At 41.6% G+C, this 24,197-nt stretch overlaps 1 protein-coding gene across 2 annotated transcripts in view; it reads left to right on the top strand.

The window, feature by feature from the left end:
- rfc1 (replication factor C (activator 1) 1) overlaps nucleotides 1-23,564 on the top strand; it is a 77,084-nt gene extending 53,520 nt beyond the window's left edge. For both annotated transcript variants that reach the window (XM_078546291.1, XM_078546283.1), the window contains exons 14-25: nucleotides 1,084-1,193; nucleotides 8,406-8,520; nucleotides 8,640-8,725; nucleotides 11,213-11,350; nucleotides 12,318-12,413; nucleotides 14,179-14,277; nucleotides 14,820-14,974; nucleotides 16,319-16,436; nucleotides 20,266-20,411; nucleotides 21,161-21,374; nucleotides 21,576-21,767; nucleotides 23,154-23,564. In XM_078546291.1, the coding sequence (XP_078402417.1) occupies nucleotides 1,084-1,193; nucleotides 8,406-8,520; nucleotides 8,640-8,725; nucleotides 11,213-11,350; nucleotides 12,318-12,413; nucleotides 14,179-14,277; nucleotides 14,820-14,974; nucleotides 16,319-16,436; nucleotides 20,266-20,411; nucleotides 21,161-21,374; nucleotides 21,576-21,767; nucleotides 23,154-23,246 (1,562 nt within the window). In that variant the 3' untranslated portion in view covers nucleotides 23,247-23,564. The remainder of the gene's footprint in view (nucleotides 1-1,083; nucleotides 1,194-8,405; nucleotides 8,521-8,639; nucleotides 8,726-11,212; nucleotides 11,351-12,317; nucleotides 12,414-14,178; nucleotides 14,278-14,819; nucleotides 14,975-16,318; nucleotides 16,437-20,265; nucleotides 20,412-21,160; nucleotides 21,375-21,575; nucleotides 21,768-23,153) is intronic.
- The last annotated feature ends 633 nt before the right edge of the window (nucleotides 23,565-24,197 follow it).

The following is a 24,197-nucleotide window of genomic DNA, read 5'->3' as shown; positions in this document are numbered from 1 at the left end:
CCATATGAAAGGCTAACTCTGTTTCTACCTGCACAGATGCTGCCAGACCTGCTGAGTATTTCCAGCATCTGCCATATTTTGCTTTTGGGCATTTATTTGGTTTTGATCTGACCTGTGAATAGGTGGAGACGGCGGCTGTAATTTCTTTCAAGTTTACCTATCATTTAATATTTCAGCAGATGGCCTACTGCTTTCTTTTCTCAGAGAACCCTGTGTCCTTATGCCTGGTCAAACTGTCAGCTCTTCTGTCATGCAGCCGTTCCTGGTCTCGCATTGACTTCTCTTGTTAGATGAAAGCATTCACTTATTCTCCACTGACTTTTATAATCCACTTATGTCCATTCTCGTGGCATAATTATCATGAAACATAAAATTAAGGCCTGACATCTGTTATCATGTTTTATCATATTTCTTCCTTATCATGTTTTTAGCCATCCTTGAGGTCTTTTTTGCTTGTTAGCAGTCCTTTCCTTTCTCATGAGCACAACCGTTACTTGTCTTTTTAACTATATACTGATCTTCGAGCAGTTTACTTCCTCCAAATCAGAATTTTATTTCTCCATTAGAAATGTTTTTCTGAAGTACTGGCCTCAGAATCTAACCCTTTCCACACTCAGTTCATTTGTTTTTTACGGAAGCTTAATTTTAGTTAACTTAGTATAATGGTTCACAATAATGGTATAACATAGAACAGCACTGATCGAGGCCATTCAGTCCATGTCTGTACTGGCTATTTTTTTTAATGTCAATCAACCCCACTCTCCTGTTTCCCCGTACCCCTGTAAATTATATATCCAATTCATTTTTGAAAATTATTGCATTTGTTTCCAACTTTTCAGGAAATGCAGATCATCTAACTGCTGCTTTAAAAAAAAAAATTCTCCTGATCTTCCCTCTGGTTCTTTTGCCAGCTACAGGGTCCATTCAGTGCAGAGATCACCAATTAATTACTAATGAGGGAATCTCAAGGTCACTTACAATGTACAAAAATAGCTCTATTTGCTTTCACTTGGTAATAAATTGTGCACTGTTTTGGCTGTATAATGTATAGCATGCAGTTACTTTTTTAATGTCTCTGTACAGTGAAATCTGCTAAATTTGGTGGGAAGGACGACGGTTCAAGTTTCAAAGCTGCTCTGCTGTCTGGTCCTCCTGGTGTAGGTAAAACAACCACAGCCACCCTAGTCTGTAAGGTAAGACCACATCAGTGCTAGAATAACATGTCTTTCCCTTACATGATTAACATGTGGTGCATTTATAATGCAGTTTTTGCATTTTGCAGTAACACTACAGTTACAGTATAAATCCAGAAAAATGCAATTTGATATCTTGGAGTAAGTTGTCTCTCATTGGTACTTTCTAAGTCTTAGCTGGAGTAAACAATCAGTCTCTTGGACTTCTACCTTTAAAGCCACCTGCAGTTCATTTATTTTTTACAGCGCAGATCTGGTTGCTCGCATTCTTTAAGTATTTGCAGCTGTTCTTCAAGCAGTTAAAATATAATTGCCTGAGTGCACAGAACTCTTTCCTGAGAGAGAGCAAAGCAATTTCAGCCAAGCAGTGTAAAGGAAGATACTGAATGACTAACTGCAAACAATGCTGCAGCTTTCTGTCAGCGTTGTAAATGCAGCAATGGCTTAATGCGGCAACATTGAGTGCAAAGAATTTTCTTAATGCCAAAACACAAATGTCACAATCTCAAGTTATCTCAGCATTTTACAAGCATATGTCACAATGAGAACTAGGTGGTCTTTGTATTCATTTCTCTCCTAGCAATGCACAGTATTTAATGGATAATTCAGAGCACTGAATAGACTGGCATAAAAGAGAAATTGTGAAAGTATTGATATATATTTACAATCAATTTGTGCAATCTTCTGAGCGACACTCAATAGAAGCATTGAGCAAATTTCACATCCTATAATCTTGTATTTTGGAAATAATACTGGACTTGAGATTACAAACATAAAAAAATTATGGGACATGCATAATATGCAGCCCATCAAGTCTATGCCAGCTGAAAAAGAGTGATCCAAACTAATCCCACTTTTCAGCTCTTGGTCCGTAGACCACTAGGCTAGAGAACTTCAAGTGTATCCAAATATTTCTTAAATGCAGAAACCTCATAGCCTCTGCCACCCTTTCAGGAAGTGAGTTCCAGACCCCTTCCCCCCACCACCTCTGGGCGAAAAGAAATTCTGCTCAACTCTCCTCTAATCCTTTTTCCATGTACTTTAAATCTATGCCCTTGGTTATTGACCCCTCTGCTGAGGGAAATAGGTCCTTCCTACCCACTCTATCTAAGCCCCTCATATTTTTGTATACCTCAATTAAATCTCCCCCCAATCTCCTCTGTTCCAAAGGAAACAACCCTAGCCTATCCAAAAAAATACTGCAAATGCTGGAAAGCTGAAAAAGAAAAAAACAAAATGCTGGAAATATTCAAAGGTCTGGCAGCATCTGTGTAGAGAGAAGCTGAGTTAATGCTTCAGGGCGATGATGTTTCATCAGCAGTCCTTCTCTTCTGCACTATCTCTATGGCCATGCATTCATCTGTACTGTCTGCCTATGTCTGCACTCAAAAGTGCGTGGCATTGAGAGTTATCTTCTGCATCCCACTAAGTGCCATCCTTTACCCTGGCATCAGAGAGTCAGCATACCATTCTGGAGTCACGTCTGCAGCTTCAGAAATGTCTGTTCCCCGAACTGTTGTAGCCCCTATCACTATTGCTTTTATGCGCGTCTCCCACACACCTCTCCCACCAACCCCATCTCCCGATACAACTGATCCACCTATGGTGCCATGGACTTGGCTCTGGTTGTGGTCCCCAGAGGGGCAATCGCCCTCCCCAGTATCCACAACTGAATGCTTGTTAGAGAGCAAGATGCAATCGTGGGACTTCTGCACTATCTGCCTGGTCCTCCTTATCTGTTTGGCAGTCACCCACTCCCTCTCTTGAGCAATTGGGTGACCGCCTTTAGATTCAATAAATCCAGTAAGCTCTCAGTCTCTCGGATGCACTGCAGTGATGCCAGCTGCTGCTGTGAAACCCTGAGCTCAAGCTCCTCCAGCTGACAATATTTCTTGCACAAGTGGTTGTCCAGGACATGAGAAGCATCCTAGAATTTGAACAGGATGTGCTTTCAGTGGGACTGAGCTGTCCTGCCCTTTCTCTATTTGCCAGCTAAACTTACCAGAAAGAAACTTAAGATTTGTCCCAGACCCAGACAAAAAAAACTCACCAGCTACTCTCCAATTGCCTTGTGTGCCTTGATGTCTGGGCTCGCCAATCGAAGACTTTTCTCCTCGGCCTTCTCTCCTGCTCTTTTTATACTTTTGCTGTCTCCCTCAGGTCCCTGCTTAACTTTTTTCCTCCCTGCAGCAAGCATTATGATGGTACATTTTTTTTTTGGAGAAGATAATTATGTTCATGCTGAACTGAACATCTGCAGATTTCACAGCTAGGTTCTGATGAAGTAGGCTGTTCAGCCCATTTGATCAAATTCTGCTAGAATGCCAATCCTGCCCTACCCCTATTTCAGTAATGACTTGTTTCTTAAATGAGTCCAATGTCCGGGTGTGTCTCTTCTGTGAAAACCCTTCCAAACTATAGAGCCCTCTCATAACAGCCTTCAATTTGTGCCCTTTTGCCTTTCTTATGTCTGCAGCTTGAGAAAGTACTGTTGAGGTGAATTTCTTTCTATTCCCATTGAGTATCACCTGTATCTTTTTTATAAGGCACCATTTAATGTCTCTTTTTTTAAAAAAAGGAAAAACTTGCATTTATATAGCATCTTTCCCAACAACAGGACGCCTCAAAGCTCTTTATAACCAATTAAGTACTTTTGAAGCGTAGTCACTGTTGTAATGTAGGGAACGCTGCAGCTAATTTGTGCACCACAAGCTCACACAAACAGCAATATGATAATGACCAGATGATCTGTTTCTGTGATGTTGATTGAGGGATAACTATTGGTCAGGCCACTGGTAATAACTTCCCTGCTCTAATAATGCCATGGGATCTTTTATATCCACCTGAGAGTGTATGGGGCCTAGGTTTAACGTCTCACCTGAAAAATGGCACTTCCAGCAGTGATACCTCCCTCAGCACGGACTGGAGTGTTAGACTTAATTTTTGTGCTTAAGTCCTGGAGTCACACTTGAACCCACAACTCTCTGACTCAGCAGTGAGAATGCTGCCAACTCAGTTACAGCTGACATAATATCTTAATCGATCGTCTTCACTGACCTTCCTTCACTCGGTCGTCGTGACTCTTGCAACAAAATGTTAGAAAATCAGCCTCAGTGCTCTCCTCTGCATCGTCTGTAAGGCCTAGATGGCTTCCAGTAGTGCCCAGAAGTGTACATAGCACTCCAGGTTTGACCTGACCAGACTTCAGTAGGAGCTCCAGTCCTGTTTATTTTACCATACTCTTTTAGAAGTTCCTGGAGATTAACAGTATCACCTAACGCAAGTCTTTGTAAATGTTTCATTTCCAATTCATATGAACATTCTTCGTCAATTAAAAAAAAAAGGACCGTAAAGATATCCTGAGTTGAAGGCTTTTGAAACCTTTGTGCCCAACCACCTTAGTACGAGATGTTTGTGTCCAATCTTGGACAATGCAACATCATTATTTTACTTGGTACTTTGCTATGATTCATAAAGTAGAATTATTATTCATTCGTAAGAATCATTAAGTGACAGACATTCATGAGAGCTCATTTCTCCGAGCCACATTCTGTTTGCAAGTTGAAAAGCATTTTGATTGCATGAGAAAATTCTGGTTTTAAACACTGGAGCATATGATGCATAAATCTAACCAAACTGATACCAAGATCAAACAGGTAAAAATTAATATCACAAAATTCTCCAGGCGGCAAACTGCATTTATCTAATGTGTTGACCTGCACAGATGGATGGGGACAGAAAATGACTGGCCTGTAATGCTTCCTTCAGCAAATTAACCTGCCAGCAATCCTGATTAAGGCTTTGGTGAAGAATGGCCTTTTGAGTGAGGTACTAGTGTGCCATTAGAGCCTGTGGAATTGTACCCCAGCAAGGAGTAAATATATCTAAGAAGAAAGCTTTGTGCAGAAAATGGACAAAGAAAGGTATTGGCGTGTCCTGTTGTCACCATTACCCAGAACAGGAGCACAGGAGGAGGCCATTTGGCCCATCAAGTCTGCAACGGCTCTTTCTGAGAACGCTCAGTCACATGTTTTGGCTCTTTCCCCATATTCCTGTAATATTTTCTCTAAATATTTATCCAATTCCCTATTAAAGGCTACAATTGAATCTATATTACCGTCCTATCAGGTAGTGCAGTCCAAATTGTCACACAAAATAATATTTCCTCATGGTTCCCCTGTTTTATTGATTTCTTGAAATCTGTGCCCTCCAGTTATTGACCCTTCAGCCATTGGAAACAGTTTATTTTTATTTACTTTATCCAAACCCTTCAATATATTAAACAACTTAATCAGATCTCCTTTTGCTGTCCTTCGAGCAGAGAAGAATTTGAAATACTAGCTCTGAAACCTGAGATGAAGTTGATTTCAGTATTAAAGGGAATAGTAATTAATTAGAATGTACATTGAATACTTACATCAAAACTGAAATGCAAACTTTACAAAACTCTTTGCACACTCACCTCAGAAAACATCTGATAAGGAACTGAGTAGCTATAATGGAAATAGCTTGACAATCACTTGCAATGGCTTCTCTTCCTGCTTCTGCACTGCTGTTTCGGGTGTTCCTCAAGGATCTATCCTTGGCCCCTCCTATTTCTCATTTAACTGCTGTCCCTTGGCAACATCATCCCAATGCACAGCACTAGTTTTCATATGTACATTGATGACACTGAGCTCTGCCTTACCACCATCTCTCTTGACTTCTCCACTTTTGCTTAATTATCAAACTGCTTATCCAACTACAGTAATAGAGGAGCAGAAATTTCCTCCAATTAAATTTTGGGAAGATTGAAGCCATTGTTTTCGGTCCCCTCTCCAAATTCCATTCCCTAGTTACTGACTCCATCCCTCTTCCTGGCAGCAGTCTGAGATTAAGCCAATCTGATTGCAACCTTGCTGTCAAATTTAACCCTGAGATGAGCTTCTGATCTTGTATTCGTGCCATCACAAAGATCGCCTATTTCCACCTTCTGCTTGGCTCTCTGTTTGGCAATGTCAGTCTCTGTTCACAGAATCACAGTGCAGAAGAGGCCCTTCGGCCTGTCGAGTCTGCACCGACACATGAGAAACATCTGACCTACCTACCTAATCCCATTTACCAGCACTTGGCCCATAGTCTTGAATGTTGTTATGACGTGCCAAGTGCTCATCCAGGTACTTCTTAAAGGATGTGAGGCAACCCACCTCCACCACCCTCCCAGGCAGTGCATTCCAGACCGTCACCACCCTCTGGGTAAAAAAGTTTTTCCTCACATCCCCCCCTAAACCTCCTGCCTCTCACCTTGAACTTATGCCCCCTTGTGACTGACCTTTCAACTAAGGGAAACAGCTGCTCCCCATCCACCCTGTCCATGCCCCTCATAATCTTGTACACCTCGATCAGGTCGCCCCTCAGTCTTCTCTGCTCCAACGAAAACAACCCAAGTCTATCCAACCTCTCTTCATAACTTAAATGTTTCATCCCAGGCAACATCCTGGTGAATCTCCTTTGCACCCCCTCCAGTGCAATCACATCCTTCCTATAATGTGGTGACCAGAACTGCACACAGTACTCCAGCTGTGGCCTCACTAAGGTTCTATACACCTCCAACATGACCTCCCTACTTTTGTAATCTATGCCTCGATTGATAAAGGCAAGTGTCCCACATGCCTTTTTCACCACCCCACTAACATGCCCCTCTGGCTTCAGAGATCTATGGACAAACACGCCAAGGTCCCTGTGTTCCTCAGAACTTCTTAGTGTCATGCCGTTCATTGAATACTTCCTTGTCAAATTGCCCCTTCCAAAGTGTATCACCTCACACTTTTCAGGGTTAAATTCCATCTGCCACTTATCTGCCCATTTGACCATCTCATCTATATCTTCCTGTAGCCCAAGACACTCAACCTCTCTGTTAACCACCCGGCCAATCTTTGTGTCATCCGCAAGCTTACTAATCCTACCCCCCACATAGTCATCTATGTCGTTTATATAAATGACAAATAATAGGGGACCGAGCACAGATCCCTGTGGTTCGCCACTGGACACTGGCTTCCAGTCACTAAAGCATCCTTCTGTTATCACCCTCTGCCTCCTACAACTAAGCCAATTTTGAATCCACCATATCAAATTACCCTGTATCCCACGTACATTTGCCTTCTTTATAAGTCTCCCATGTGGGACCTTGTCAAAGGCTTTGCTGAAATCCATATAAACTACATCAACTGCACTACCCTCATCTACACACCTGGTCACCTCAAAAAATCAATCAAATTTGTTAGGCATGACCTCCCTCTGACAAAGACCTCCATAACATCACTTGATTTTGCCACTATCTCAGCTCATTTGCCGCTGAAATACTCACTCATGCCTCCGTTACCTCAAGACTTGACTATTCCAGTGTACTAAACCAGTGGCTGGTTTCCTACGTCCTGCCCTCCTCCGTAAACTTGAGGTCATCCAAAGCTCAGCTGCTTATGCCTTAACTTTCACCAAATCCCATTCCCATATCATCCCTGTGCTCACTGACCGATATTAGCTCCTGCTGAAGCAATGTTTTGATTTTAAAATTCTCATCCTTGTTTGAAATCTCTCTATAGCCTCGCTCCTCTTATCCCTATAATCTCCTCCAGCTCCACAAATCTCTGAGACATCTGTGTTCCTCTAATTCTGGCCTCTTGTGTATTCCTGATTTTAATTGCTGCACCGTTGGTGGCCTTGCCTTCAGTTGCCTAGGCTCCAAGTTCTGAAATATCCTTGTTACATCTCTTTGCCTCCCTACCTCGCTTTCTCCCTTTAAGACACTCCTTAAAATCTACCTCTTTGACCAAGCTTTTGGTCATCTGATCTAAAATCTCCTTATGTGACTTGTCATTGTTTTGTAATGCTCCTGTGAAGCACCTTGAATGTTTCATTACATAAAAGACACTATATAGATATAAGTCGAAGTTAATGTAATTTCTTGCACTCATCAAATGTGTCAGTTGATAGTTTGTATCTGAACAGAGGAACTTGCTTTTTCCTAAGTTTTTCAATTCAAACAAAAGCCCTACCCCATCAATCCCAAGCTTAATGCCACCTAATCCTTGTTCCTTTATTTGTCTTGCCTTCTCTCTACCCTCTGACTTTGGTGATGGCATTCAACAAGAGCCTTGATCCTTGGGACTTCATTTATGTAACAATGTTTAAAAACAATATTGACAATACAAGTTGTATTTTTTTCTCTGGAAGGATCTGGGGTACAGCTATGTTGAACTGAATGCCAGTGACACTCGCAGCAAAAACACACTGAAGGAAGTGATAGCAGAGTCGCTGAATAACACGAGCATCAAAGGATTCTACTCTGGTAAGTGCTGACGCATGTAGCGGGTCCAGATCAGTTTTGTCAGTACACAGCTGGTACAGTTTGACAAATGGCTGATGAGATTTTCTTCTACAATTTTGAATTGTTTTTCTTCTTTTCAGGAACTTCATTTGTAAGCACCAAACACTTAGTAATCATGGATGAGGTGGATGGGATGGCTGGCAATGAGGACAGGGGAGGAATACAGGTAACAATTTGACTGCTTCATTTAGTGTAGAAGCTTATTCGTTTCAATAATTTAAGCAGGGAATTCTAAACAAGACATGGCATTTAATATCTGTTTGAGCACACAGTGGCTGTGAAAACAGGGACTACTGTTTATCATTGTATTTGCAGTATGGTGTTTCCAATAATATAATGGGCTGTAACTTATGAGCTCCAGGGCTGTGCAACTGTGGGGTACCTCAAAGATGCGCTGGGGAAATGCCGACCCCCCTCTCCTATCCCAGAAGTTCCCAGCTAAGATGTGCACGGCAGTTGCCTGGGAAATAAGCTTCTGATGGACAATTGTCCTGCACTGGGAACTATCAGAAAATGCAATTTAAATTACAAACTTCGGATGGTTGTGACTGTCTTACATCAATAGTTGCCCAGAAAGAGAAGAATTAAAACCACTTCTAACTTCTGGGTAACTACTTTACAGACACACCACCTCCCAAACCACCCCATGGACCTCCCCACCCCATGAAACTCTTTCTCCCACAAAGGCCTGATTCCCCTGCTCCTCCTGCCAGGGTCTGACCCAACACCGCCGAGCTCTCCTACCCCCCCACCAGTCCTAACCACTTACCTTGTACACTTACCTTCTCCCTGGCTTGTCAAAGACTGGCTGGACCTTGAAACTTACCTGCTTTACAGCAGCTAGTGCCATAAAAAAGGGGATGTGGCCTCCCTCCAATCCGATTCTGCTACTCCGAGATACTCAGACCCATTGTATTTAATGTGAACTTTAGTGACCTACTGTTACAGATTTCCTGTGGTGTTGATTGAGCAGGTGACTTCCATACAGTGAACTTTGATTTTGTAATACTGATTGTGTCTTTTTTCATCCCCGCCAATGTGCACTTACTTTCTGTGAGGTTTTCTTTTTCGTTATTGGGACATGATCATCCAGCATTTGCTGCCCATCTCTATTGCCAGAGATGCATTGAGAGTCAACCATGAAATATGTGACTGGAGTCGCATGTAGGTCAGACTGGGTAGTGTTACTGGTTCGCTTACTATTTGTGAATGAGTTGGTTTTTACGAGAATCCAGCACAGCCACTTTCTGGTGTTAGCTGAAAAAAGTACCAGATTTATCGAATTCACATTTGGATCATGACATAAGAATTTGAACTCCTGACCTCTAGCTTACTAAACTGGTACCACTGGGCTACTAGTGCAAATTATATTAACCTGAAAGAAAAATTCTAGTTTGGGGAGTGAGGAAGGTGGTTGAGTGAAGGAACAAAGGAGTCCACATTCTGTTTAGTTTGCTGATCTCAACTGAAGCAGCAATTAAAGTGTGTGGCAATTGGCTTCAGCACCGCTGGGTTAAGATGAGGACAATTAACCTGAATTCCTGTTCCTGAGCTCCATTCAATGATCCCTCTTAAGAGTTTTGACAAACACAAAAAGCAAACAACCCAGGAGTCCAATCTCCCTGTCCCCCAGGACAATATATACGCTCCCTACCTGAAAGCAATGTGATCTGACAAAAATCGGACTAATTAGGGAAAAGAAAATCTGGAAAATCCTGTCCTAGATGCAGTGGCATGTTTGGACTTGAAATGAAGGCTGCTTTGGGATCAGTGGCAATGTGGACATTGGATGAAGAATTTTTCCTTGGCTGAGGTACCAGAGGGTAACTTTCGCCAATCGAATCCTTCGAATCCTACCATGAAGGGGAAAACAGAAGTTCAGGATGCATAGAAAAACCTTTTTCTCACCATCATGGTGAAATAAGATATCAGGATTTGATACCACCTCCTAATCTGAGAAGCAAAGATCTACAGAGCAACAAAGGAAAGCAGTATGCAGCAATTGAGGTGTGATGTCATCTGACATCTGTGTAGACTCTGAATTCACAGTTTCTCTTATTCCTTCATGGGATGTGGGCTTTGCTGGCAAGGCCAGCATTTGTTGCCCATTCCTAATTGCCCTTGAACTGAGTGATTTGCTTGACCATTTCAGAGGGCAGTTAAGTGTTAATTGCTGGGGAGTGTAATGGTTCCAGACTTGGGCTTATTCAACCAGGATTGACTTCACTGCAATTGTCTGCAATTAAATCATGCAAGCGTAGCTTTACACAGGCTGTGTGGTATATATCACTTGTCAAATAATGATGCAACTACATACAAAGGGGTAGTCACATGGTAATAGTGTCCTACATTGATTACAATTAAGCCAAATATGTAGGTTAATTGATTAATATACTTCGATACTTGATCATTGCACATAACTAGACTACAAACTAATTGTTAAACATGAACTTGCCTATACCATGTCCCTAGAGCATTAACCTGGGTCACTGGGTTGCTGGTCTAGTGACAATGTGACTACGCCACTGCCTCCCCTAGTTGTGATTTTCTTCTCTTGGTCTTGTCATGCTAGAGGGCAGATTTAGAGTGCCTGCTCTAACTACCTTAAAAGGAGCTTGGTTGTAATGTTGGATGTATTTTTGTTCTTTTTCAGGAACTGATTTCTCTCATTAAACAAACCAAGATTCCTATAATCTGTATGTGTAATGATCGAAACCATCCCAAGATCCGCTCATTGGCTAATTACTGCTTTGACCTCCGCTTCCAGCGGCCTCGAGTAGAACAAATCAAGGTGAGACTTGAAGAGAAAATACTGGAGAAACTCAGCAGGTCTAGCAGTATCTGTGGAGAGAGAAACAGAGTTAACATTTCATGTCCATACAACCCTTCTTCAAAGCTGAAGAGAAGTGAAAGTGTGATGAAATTTATACCATTTAAGTGGGGTGGAGCTGGATAGAAGGCCAGCGATAGGTGAATCAATGGTAATGTAATCTACCCAGCTACACCTGCTCGATCCCCCCTTAAACAGTATAAGTTTCATCACATTTCCACTTCTCTTCAGCTCTGAAGAAGGGTCATACAGACTCGAAACGTTAACTCTGTTTCTCTCTCCACAGGTGCTGCTAGATCTGAGTTTTTCCAACATTTTCTGTTTTTGTTTCAGATTTCCAGCATCCGCAGTATTTTGCTTTTATCTTAGTCAGACTTGAAGAGTTGTTCATCTGTTGTGCCAATGACTCTCATTCTGCTACTGCGTGGTTTCCTGGTTGTTTAAATTTGTGTATAGGTCGCACTGCCATGCAGGTAGCAACTATGACTATTACATTATTTAACCACCCAAATATTGATTCTTTTGTGTAAATTGTGCTTCCAAAGTCGTCACCACCCTATTCAGATTTTTGTCCCCTCTTATCATATTTACAGGAAAACTGGATGTAACTTCTCTCTCACATACATGCTTGGGTACAAATGGTGGGTGAGTTGAGGGCTGGGAACTAGTTAACATTGTATTCAATGCATTGCATAGGCCTGGTTGCTTTAGCAATTGTCCAAAGTGTAGTAAATTTGAATATCTTCCACAGGGACAAAGGCAGCATTATATTTCAGAACAGTTATTTTATAGTAACTTACAGCTGCCACTGTCCACAGACACCAATAAACAATACTGAAAATAATATTCACGTTATGGTCTGTGTAATTTCTGTAGCAATGCTGATGCATTTGAGCCTCCGATAACTTCTGTAAACCTTATTTTTCAGGGTGCAATGATGACTGTTGCTTTTAAAGAAGGCTTGAAGATTCCCCCTCCAGCTATGAATGAAATTATACTTGCAGCCAATCAGGATATCAGACAGGTTAGTGAAATGAAATTTTGGTGCAGAACTCGAGTTCTTGACAGAATGCTTGTATTTGTGAGATTCAGGACTGTAATGTGATAGGTTACAGAACTGCCTACTTGCAGGTATCTGCTCAGCACCTCAATAATTTGAAAATCTTTACCTAGACTCAGAGGCAATAATTAGTAACATTGATACAAGTCTAGTAATGTCCCTTTTGACATGGTTTTCAGTATTATTTAACCACTTAATACGCAGCTGCTAAAACTTCATCACTTGTATATTATTCCCAGAATTAACTGAAAATGGGAACAAATAAAATATCGAAACGTATAAAGCAAAGGCAGACTGCTCTTCAAAAAGAAGCTGGGGTTACAGGGCTGAGGATCATTGAACGAGTTTGTGCAGATGTAATTAGGAGCAAGAGTAGGACATTCAGCCTCTTGCACTGGTTCCACTAATGAGTTAAATCATGGCTAATCTGTGCCTTAGTTCCATTTGCCCACTTTTATCTTGTAACCCTTGATACCCATGCCTAATAAAAATCTGTCAATCTCAGTCTTGAAAGCACCCACGGCCTTTTGGGAGGGAGAGTTTCCTGATTCCAATCCTTAATGGCCTAGCCTTAATTATGCGATTATGTCCCCTTGTTCTAGAGATTTCCTCACCAGAGAAAATAGTTTCTCCATATCTGCCCCATCAAATCCTTATGGCAATTTAAACACTTCAATCAGATCACCCATCAATCTTCTATGCCGAAGGGAATACAAACAGATTTTATGCAACCTGTCCTCCTAATCAAGTTGTGGTAGCATTCTGATGAATCTGTGCTAAACTAAGGCCACTTAACCATCTTGAGTAAAATGCTCAAATCTGATGCAGTATTCCAGATGTGGTCTGATCAGGGCTCTGTATTTATCTTTATTTTCTCCCTTTTTTTATTTCAACCCCTTTGATAAGTACATTAGCCTTCTTGATTATGTTTGGCACCTGTGTGCCAGTTTTTAGTGATTTGTGTACCTGGACATCAGACCTTTTTGCTCCTCTAACAGTGCAGACTCTGTTTTACTGGTAACATTTAGTATTGGGCACGAGCTTCAATTAATTTACTTCCCTGATTTCCCGTTATTACTTTACAGAAAGCTTTTGAATGCAGAGTTCGCCTTTGCTTGCGAGAGGGACTTATACAAGTTGTATACGAGTATCTTGGGCAATCCACACTTGCTCATTTTACAATTACTGGGTACACAGTATCTTCAGTAGAAATTTAAATAGCATTGGCAATAATGTCATCGGATTAAAAACTTGGATATTAAATCCCTCTCGTGGCCTGATTGTTGGAGGTATTTGTTAGAAAATACTCCACTCTCCTCTCCCTGTTGCATTCAAAAAACAACATACCAGATGTTGTCTTCCTGGCCGTCCCTCATTGGACCTTCACTGTTTTTAAAGGTCTGATCCTTGCCAACTGGGAATGGTACCAAATAGTCAATCCCTCCTGCAGCTCATAGTGGAAGGCAATTGGGAGATATTAGCAAGTCTTGGAATCAAGGGCTATATGCACCCCCCTCCAGCTGTGGTGTGTTCCATGACACTAATGTGTGGATGGACGGGTCGGTGGAGGAACTCATCAGCATGCAGTTTCTATTCTGAAACAGGGCCCTCGTTGTTTAAAATGTTCTTATAATTTACTCTATCCACAAACCCAGCAAGAACCCTGCATGTTCAGATACGCTATCACTGACTTTGTAACTTGCATGTCTTTCTTTCCCACATTTCCTAGGTTCTGCATAATCTCAGTATGTGGTGTGTGGAAAACAAGACATTGACTTATGATCAAGCAAAAGAAAATGGCAGCAAGACCAGGAAGGATATTAAAATGGTGAGGCCATCATTTAGACAGTATTCTGTTTCTTATTGTTGAACATATTATAGAAATAGAATTATGTAAAGTATAATTTGTAGTGTTTTGGGCTTCCCTCCAAACACTCTTGAATTTGTATCCTAACACTGATGATATTTTCTCTAGTTTAGTATAATTTGGTGAGTCTTATTTATTGGTGAATTTTCTACTCAGGAATATTGATGTTAAAGCTGGAATGTGGAGCACATTTTCCATTTAGCATATTCAGCATTTGTATCAAGTACTCCCAGGAAAAATTGCAAAAGGAAAAGGGATATAAATAGAAAAAAAGATCTTTTGGAAAATTACACTGCACACTTCATCTTGCTTAGTACAATAGTGTCTTATATTGGGATAGGTGCTTTGTGGTGATGCTATTATTTTGAGCAAGGCTTGAACTTTGATAAAAACAAAGAAAACCCCTTTGGATGTTCCATTAGATAAATGCACCATTTTGCTTATATTTAAAAAATAATCTATATAAACAGTGCTTACAAAAAAAGTCAATCTCCTGATTCCAGGGTCCCTTTGATGTTGTAAGAAAAGTGTTTGCTGCTGGGGAGGAAACTGTCCACATGAGCCTTATAGACAAGTCCGACCTCTTCTTTCATGATTACTCAATAGCACCACTTTTTGTGCAAGAAAACTATTTGCATGTGAAGCCAGCAGCTGCTGGGTAAGTAGCAGAGTATTGGCCTGCTCCCCTTGTCCTGTCGTTTTATATTTAGTGTAACCTCTTTTAAAACATATTTTCATGTTGAATTTTCATGTTGAATTTGTCTAAAAACGTTGAAGCACTGTAAGGCTTGGGGTACTTGTGTGTTCTCAGCTGGTGATACTGTTAGCAATCTGTCTAAAATTAAATAAATTAAAAAATAAAATCCTAACAATCCAGGAGAACCAAGTTATTTTGGGTTCAATAATACAATCAATTAGTCATCTGTTGACTTGAAGTAATTTGGTCATGAGACCTTTCAATTGCCGATGAAGGCTAAACCTAGGTGATTCAACACCAGACCAATAGAATGATATAAGGGGTGGTGACACGGCAGAATAGTTTCAGAGGATCCTCTGTCCAAACACAATTTAATTATTATATATAGAACTTTTAAGGGGTGTGTGTGAGAGATCTTGGCCCTTGAATCACTTCGGCTTCTCATGACCACGATGAAGGTATCTCACTTTTTTTTATTCATTCACGGGATGTGGGTGTCACTGGCTGGGCCAGCATTTATTGCCCATTCCTAGTTGCCCTTGAGAAGGTGGTGGTGAGCTGCCTTCTTGAACCACTTCAGTTCATGTGGCGTAGGTACATGCACAGTGCTGTTAGGAAGGGAGTTCCAGGATTCTGACCCAGTGACAGTGAAGGAATGGTGATATATTTCCAAATCAGGATGTTGAGTGACTTGGAGGGGAACTTCCGGTGTCTGCTGCCCCTGATCTTCATCTAGGTGGTAGTGGTCGTGGGTTTGGAAGGTGCTTCTGAGGAGCCTTGGACAGAATTGTATGAAGTTTATATATCACTAATATATTTATGTCATGCACAGTCCTTCTGTAGTGTTGTCACCCTGCTCAGAATGCTGTGCAGAGGGGGATTGGAATGACAATAACTGAAAAATGTAGAATCACAAGCTGGAGTTTTCTACAACAGCAAGCATGTACTTTAGGAAACTGGGTAGAGGGTTGTTTTGGGGTGAATAACTGGCATTCACAATTTTTGGTAAATGCACTGTTTCCCAATAACAGGAAACATTTGCACAGTGTGCACTGTAAAACCAGAATGCTGAATGTTGATTTGGAATAGTTTTGTGTCTAAACACTTGCATCCTGTTGTTTAGACAGTTGCTGAGTTTCATTCCCTTTGTTGTTTTGAATGTTTTTTTAATGAACTACTGATCTGGATGTTCCCATCTGTCTCTCCTCAGCATTTGATTCATTTGTTACCCATTACATGATGAGTTTAGTCATTGAATCCTACTTCACTTGCTGCTGTTAGTAGTGTTCTGTGTTTATGTCCTAGGACAAACATGAGGAAGCACCTCATGCTGTTGAGTAAGACAGCAGAAAGTATCTGTGATGGGGACCTTGTTGATAAACGAATCCGTTCTCTGCAGGCATGGAACCTACTCCCCACTCAGGTCAGTGCTGGTGTGAGGTGTTGTGTGTTGAGTAGGAAGGCATTTTCTCTTATTCTTTCCTGTTACTTTGTAAACCTGCTATTGATCCCAAAATGTGCCTCACTTTGAATTGTGTGAAATTAATTTTGTTTCTTAAGTTCTGAAATTATGGTTTGAAGTTGGTTTCCATAGTTGTAGGCTACTTGCCAAGTTACTGATAACAAACCAATATATTTATGATGCCATATGTCAGTTTTACTCCATTGAACACAACTAAGAAGAATGTGGGTTCAAGCCCCAATCCAGGACAGAAATCTATCATCTGGTTAGACACTTACTGAAAGAGTATTGCAACAGCAAAGTAGTTCTCTGGGTGAGATGTTAAACTCATTCTTCTTATTCAAGCACATATTAAATAATTTCCTGTGCAGCTTTTCAAATAAACACAGGGCGTTCTACCAAGCTCCTGGGCAGCATTTCTCCCTTAACCAATGCCCCCAAAAACAGATTAGCTGATTGTCTCATTTGCTGTTCTTGGAACTTCGCTATGTGACATAGAAGTCTACAGCACAGAAAAAGGCCCTTCGGCCCATCGAGTCTATGCCGGTCAAACAAATACCTAACTATTCTAATCCCATTTTCCAACACTAGGCCCATAGCCTTGAATGCCATGGCATTGCAAGTGCATATCCAAATACTACGTAAATGTTATGAGGGTATCTGCCTCTACCACCCTTTGAGGCAGTGAGTTCCAGATTCCCACCACCCTCTGGGTGAAAAAATTCTTCCTCACATCCCCTCTAAACATCCTGCCCCTTACCTTAAATCTATGCCTCCTGGTTATTGACCCCTCCACCAACGGGAAAAGTTCCTTCCTGTCTACCCTATCTATGCCCCTCATCAGTTTATACACCTCAATCATATCCCCCCTCAATCTTCTTTGCTCCAGGGAAAATAACCCCAGTCTATCCAATCTCTCCTCATAACTAAAACACTCCAGCCCAGGCAACATCCTGGTAGATCTCCTCTGCACTCTCTAGTGTAATCACATCCTTCCTATAATCCGGATTCCAGAACTGCACACAATACTCTAGCTGTGGCCTAACCAGCGTTTTATACAGTTCCAGCATAACCTCCCTGCTCTTATATTCTATGCCTCGGCTAATAAAGGCAAGTATCCCCATGCCACCTTAACCACCTTATCTATCTGTCCCGCTACCTTAAGGGACCAGTGGACATGCACACCAAGGTCCCTCTGATCCTTAATACTTCCCAAGGTCCTACCATTCATCGTGTATTCCCGTGCCTTGTTTGTCCTGCCCAAGTGCGCCACCTCACACTTATCTGGATTAAATTCCATTTGCCACTGATCAGCGCATCTGACCAGCCCGTCTGTACCCTTCTCACTATTTACCACCCCACCAATTTCCATGTCATCCGCGAACTCACTGATCAATCCTCCTACATTCAAGCCTAAATCATTTATATATACCATTGACAGCAAAGGACCCAACACCGATCCCTGTGGGACCCCACTGGACACAGGCATCCAGTTACAAAAACACCCCTCGACCATCATCCTATGCTTCCTGCCACTCAGCCAATTCTAGACCCAAATTGCCTTTGATCCCATGGGCTCTTACCTTCATTATCAGTCTCCCATGGGGAACCTTATCAAAAGCCTTGCTGAAGTCCAACTAGACCATATCAAATGCATTGCCCTCTTCAACACACCTGGTCACCTCTACGAAAAATTCAATCAAATTGGTCAGACATGACCTCCCCTTAACAAAACCATGCTGACTATCCTTGATTAATCCCTGCCTCTCTAAGTGTAGATTAATTCTGTCCCTCAGAATTGCTCCCAACAGTTTCCCCACCACTGGGGTTAGACTGACTGGCCTGTAGTTCCCTGGTTTATCCCTTCCTCCCTTCTTGAATACCACATTGTACCACATTGGCTGTCCTCCAGTCTTCTGGCACCTCTCCTGTGGCCAGAGAGGTATTGAAAATTATTGTCAGCGCCCTTGCTATCTCCCCCCTTGCCTCACTCAACAGCCTGGAATACATTTCATCTGGGCCTGGAGATTTATCTACTTTTAAGCCTGCCGGACCACTGAGAACTTCCTCCCTTTCTATGCTAATTTCTTTAATTATATCAGTCCTTCTGCCTGATTTCCATACCCATGTCGTCCCTCTCACTTGTGAACACCGACACACAGTATTCATTTAGAACCCTACCTACGTCTTCCGGCTCCACACACAAATTACCACTATGGCCCTTAATGGTCCCTACTTTTTCCCTAGTTATCCTCTTACTCTTAATGTGCTTGTAAAATAACTTTGGATTTTCCTTTATTTTACCTGCCAATGTTTTTTCATGCCCCCTTTTTACACTCCTAATTTCCTTTTTAAGTTTCCCCCCTACACATTCTGTACTCCTCTAGGGCCTCCGCTGTTTTGAGCCCTCGGTATCTGCCATAAGCCTCCCTTTTTCTCTTTATCCAATCCTGTATATCCCTCGACATCCAGGGTTCCCTGGATTTGTTGGTCCCACCCTTTGCCTTTACTGCAATTTCTTCGCCCTGTACTCTCCCTATTTCCTTCTTGAATGAGTCCCACTGGTCTGGCGCAGATTTACCTAAAAGCAGCTGCTCCCAGTGCACTCTGGCCAAATCATCTCCGATCTTATTAAAATTGGCCTTTCCCCAGTTTAGAACTCTGATTTCTGGCCCATTCTTGTCCTTTTCCATAACAACCTTGAATCTATATCTTAGATGTTTTTTCTTTACATAACAGGTGTACTAGATAATTACTCTTTTGTGAAGTCCCACATAAATGCTGGCTGTTCCTTTCTTTCAAGTCAAGCTTTGACTGGTTTAGATTTAACCTTAAACAAAATAAGAACGAAGGTGCTCGTGCATTTGTCTAAATCAATTCAGGCCTGATGTAAATAAATCTTTTATTCAGTACAACTCACTTCCTGACTTGCTGCTAGTGAAGCTTGAAATTCAGCTGTGCTGAAGTTGTTGCTTATTTGGCTTGGTGGGACCAATTAGGTGTAAGGAGACTTCAGTCTATCGGTCTCTGACTGCTGTATGCGATCTTGCTGTATCTAAATGGCTACTCAATTTGCTTGTGTAGCCGCTGCACTTGAAAGTAACTACAGTAATTCCTCAATGTTGATTTGGTCAACCTTGTTTAGTACATCACTGATGAAATAGAGAAGGTATATCCTTCTAACGTTGTGATATTTGCGATAACGAAGGTGCGCCATAATCTCCGTTCCTTGATTGTAACTGTTATCTATGCAGAAATTCTGATTCTACAAATACATGAAAAAGAAATAAAAGCTGAACATTAATTGCACATAGAAGCTGGCCTGATAACTGATAGATCAAACAATTAAAAGAATGAAATAAGAATACTCTAGATTGAAGAATTGGTTGCAAATTTGAAGATGAGATTTTAAAGAACTGTATAACAAGAGTGCACTAATGTGCAAGAAGGACTCTAGACCTCTGAATCTATTTTTGATTTCGAGAGAGTATGGTGCTTTCCTCTTTGCCGTGACCTGGCTTTCTCTGTCAGTTACATTAGCTTCAGGCTGAGTGGGTGGAATGGAACAAAATGTGATAAAGGAGAACAGAGGAAATATAACCTGCCTTTCTTGAATTGTACCTCCTGTTGGGAGGCCAGAAAACAGCACTGAAAAGTCCTAATGGCAGCAGCATTCCCAACTCCTGGGCCATGAACCCTGGTATGAATTAAGGATGGTGGTGAAAATATAATAAATGTTTCACTAAATTTCTGCGGACTGTTGAAGTCTTCCTGTCTTGTTGCTTTGCAGGCCGTTTATGCCAGTGTAATCCCTGGTGAGTTGATGAGGGGATACATGTCGCAGTTTCCAAGTTTCCCCAGTTGGTTGGGAAAATTCTCATCCACTGGCAAGCACGATCGCATAGTGCAAGAACTTACTAGGCACATGTGCTTAAGGTATGGAGATGGGATTTCAGCCGAACAGCCACTTACACCAGCATTTACATTGCTGTATTTAAAAAAAAAGACCTCGTTGTAAGAATTTCCTATAAACTTAATGGGAAGTATGATACTGAACTATACAGGTCCAGGTTTGATCCCCAATCATTGCTAATGTAGCTGAACACCTTGAGTTTGAAGTGGCAGCATTGCAATTGGCCCTGGTGCCTCTAACTTTGGAGGGGGATGGGAGTGGGGGTAGGGGTCGAAATCAACCAGGTTTACCGCACCTGATATCTATAAGTCACCCCTGCTAGAATATGGATGGGCGTGTACATCGGGTCAGAGTGGCTTGTGATTTGTAACCCATTGGTGGAGGTACAGCTCATCAGTGCTCAGGGTTTAGGTTTACACACTAGGAATGGTAACTTGGGTTCTGAACAAGCCAAACACGGCACTAGTGCAGCCAGTGTTGAGTCAGTACTTTGGGGAGCAAGAAAATCTAAGGTGGGAGAGTGTGTAGCTTCATTTAGCGGAGTGACACACACAAGTGTTGGCCAGCTCAGTGCTTGGTAGTTTCTAGTGTGATGTACTTCCTGTTGAATGACATGTAGTCCATATTTATAGTTAATCCCATGATCTGATCAGTCAGAGGAAGAATACCAACTGTTAACGGATACCAAATTTAGATGAAGATGGTTTTTAATTTCTCTGTTTGTTGAACTCTCTCCAACCTCTCACATCTATACTTCTAAAACCCGTAAAAGGACACACGCCAGTAAGCGGGCTATAAACCTGGATTATCTTCCTTACCTGCGGGACACCCTGGTGCAGCCTTTGACACTTCAGGGAACAAATGGTGTTCAAGAGGCAGTTGAAACAATGGATGCATATTATCTGATGAAAGAGGACGTGGATTGCATCATGGAGATCAGCAGCTGGGGTGGTCGACCCGATCCTTTCTTGAAACTAGATCCCAAGGTAACTCCAAACCCATTTTGGTGCATACTGTCTTTAGTGAAACTGAACTTGATGCATATTCCAAGTCGAAGCAAAATTCAAAATGTGACACGAACCCAATACTGTTAAACTTCTCAGCTGCGTTAGACCCAATACTCTGTGTGATCCTTAACTGTCTAGATTACTTAACGTCATCTCCAATCTCTCCCCTGCGCCACCCAGGTGAAAGCTGCGTTTACTCGAACCTATAACAGAGAGACACACTTGACCCCCTATGCACTGCAAGCTGTAAAGAAATTGAAACGTGGAAGCGCAGCTGGATCATCATTGGACTCTGAGTTCAATGATGAATTGCAGACAGAGAATGTGCAATCAGAGGCAGAGGATAATCTAGAATTTGATGGAATGATTAAGGTATGACCTCATTTATTTTAAACCATTTGGTTCACCTCGCGGAATTAAATGATTTAAAGCAGAATATTGGCTGAAGAACTCTACCTGGGACTATTTGTTATTTAAAATTGAGGAACTAAATGAAGATGTTCTGTAAAGAGGGGTTGGCGTGGAAGAGCAATGGCATAAATAGGATAGTTTGTGAAAGAGTCCAAGGGAAAGGCGGCAGCTTTGCTCTCGACCCAGCTGCAGATTGTTTATATGAAAACTGAACAAGTAACTACCCAGGAATAATAGCTGATTGGGTTATAATTTATGGATTGGACTGATGAGTTGAGGATTGTACCTAGTTGAGAATTTAGGGGTGAGCACATATCTCCTATTGAAATGGACTGGGGTAGTTTGGGCATGATGTGCATTAAAGATGTGTTTATTTTGCATGAAGATCTGTCCCAGTGGCAATGGACGTGTGCAGCCAAACTGCATTGAAAAGTAATCCTCTCAAGACCAGCAAGACCCCATATTTTTAACCTTTGAAGTTTGCAACATGGAACAAAACCATTTATCCTGTTGTCTGTGTGGCTCTTTGGTAGAGCAATCCAAAGATAACTATTTCTTGTTCTCTCATAATGTTCTATTGACCTCTACTTCAAATATTTATCTGTTCGTCCTTAACAGAAACAATGGTCTCTGCTTCAACCACTGCCTGTGGCGAAGCATTCCAAACTCCAGCAACTCGTTGCTTTAAGAAACTTCTTTGTCTTTCTCCTCACTGTCTTGGTGACACTTTAAATCAAAGTCTCCAGTGATAATACCAATATCTCAAGTCTCTTCTCAGAATTATAGTTTCTCAACCTGAGATTTTGAACCTGACCTTCCTGGTCATAGAAGTCTGTTGCATCCAGTTGTACATGGTGGGAGCTGCTGCACTGACACAGGACCCGTGAAATATAAAAGCACCTAAAACATGGGAAGAAGCCTATGTGATGACCTGAGCATGGCCTATGAGCATTTCATTTTGGAGTAATGAGTCTGAGCAGATCTGTGACATGTGGAAGGAGGGTTTGTTTGTTGGGTGAACAATGTCTTTTAATAACTTGTATTTAGTTGAACAGGGTTTGGGACTTTTTTGAGATTGAAAGCATCTATGTAGGGGCAGTGTTGCCTGGAGGACAATGAGCCCAGGGCTGAATAGTGAAGGTACTGGATTAGGTGAACGTTCTTCAGTTTTTCTAGTTATCTTTTTGGAAACAGGAGTACTATGTAGAACTTCCCTCAGGAAGGACTAGGTTTGGGTAGTTGAATAGCCTGCCTTATCCCCTGACTTGTTACTCACCTGAATTGTTTTATCCCTGCAGTGTAATGATTTCATGGTTAAGATTCTTTATAATTTGTTTTTCCTTTTAGCCAAAGAAGCCTAAAGCAAAGAGCAGAATGGAAGAAAAAATACCACAGCAGAAAGGAAGAAAAGACAAGGGGAAACGAAAGGCAGCAAAATGATATTGTCCAGAGATCAGCTGCTTTTTAACTGGCTGTAGTTCTGCCGACAGAAAACAGCACTGCAGAGACCAGGCTCAATGTCTGCTGCTCAATATGACAATTCATGCCCAAACGCAGTTTATTTTGGATTCTTTAACTTTTTATTTACTGTCTTTACTCACTGAAGTAGAGCTGTGTGTGAGAATTATTCACTGTATATATGCAATGCAAAAAAAAAAACTATCCTTTAGGTATTTTTTGAAGCTGTACATTAACAAAATGTGGCGCAAGTTCCTTTTGAATAAAGTAATTTTTTGCAGTCTCATCTGCACCCAGGAACATTGATTCCTGTGTTACTTTCCTGTGCAGACACAACTGGAAACTGCTGAGAATCAGATTTAAGGATTAGCTGGTCTATTCCCTGCAGCGGCCTCTCGAGCTTTGAGATCTGTGTACCAGAATCTGTACAAGCATTGGTCTGCTCTTACTGTGGCCTTGCTTGGAGCTGGGTTGCCCCTCAATGCCCATAGCAATATCAGTGTGGTGAAGTTGTGTTGCCAGCCTGGCACCCATCATCCCTTCCGCACAAATAATTCAAACCCACAGTTCTGCACTTTATATTTGTGAGGCTATACAAAGTCTAGTATGTAGATTTATGTCGTGACTACAGAAACAGAAATGTCAAATCGCCCCCATAAGAATGAAGCTGTTAACTCAAGAATACATTTTGATTTGGTTCTTTTTACTCATTCACTAAGAGCTTTCTGCTTGCAGGATGATGAGGGGAAGGGAATGCAACATTGCTCGTAAACACATCCTGAAATGAACAAGGAAGCATCACTGACTAAGTAGACATTGCTACATGCTATACTTTGCAGAGTCTCGTTACCATCAATATTCCAGCAGTCTGTGTGTTAAGCTGGTACCTGGCCCTCTGATTCCCCAGGTTTCATTCAGTCATTGGCAGAGTTT

Source organism: Cetorhinus maximus, chromosome 1 (assembly GCF_964194155.1).
Source record: "Cetorhinus maximus chromosome 1, sCetMax3.hap1.1, whole genome shotgun sequence".
In the NCBI taxonomy this organism is placed as follows: Eukaryota; Metazoa; Chordata; class Chondrichthyes; order Lamniformes; family Cetorhinidae; genus Cetorhinus; species Cetorhinus maximus.
This window is presented reverse-complemented; position numbering and strand designations above follow the sequence as displayed.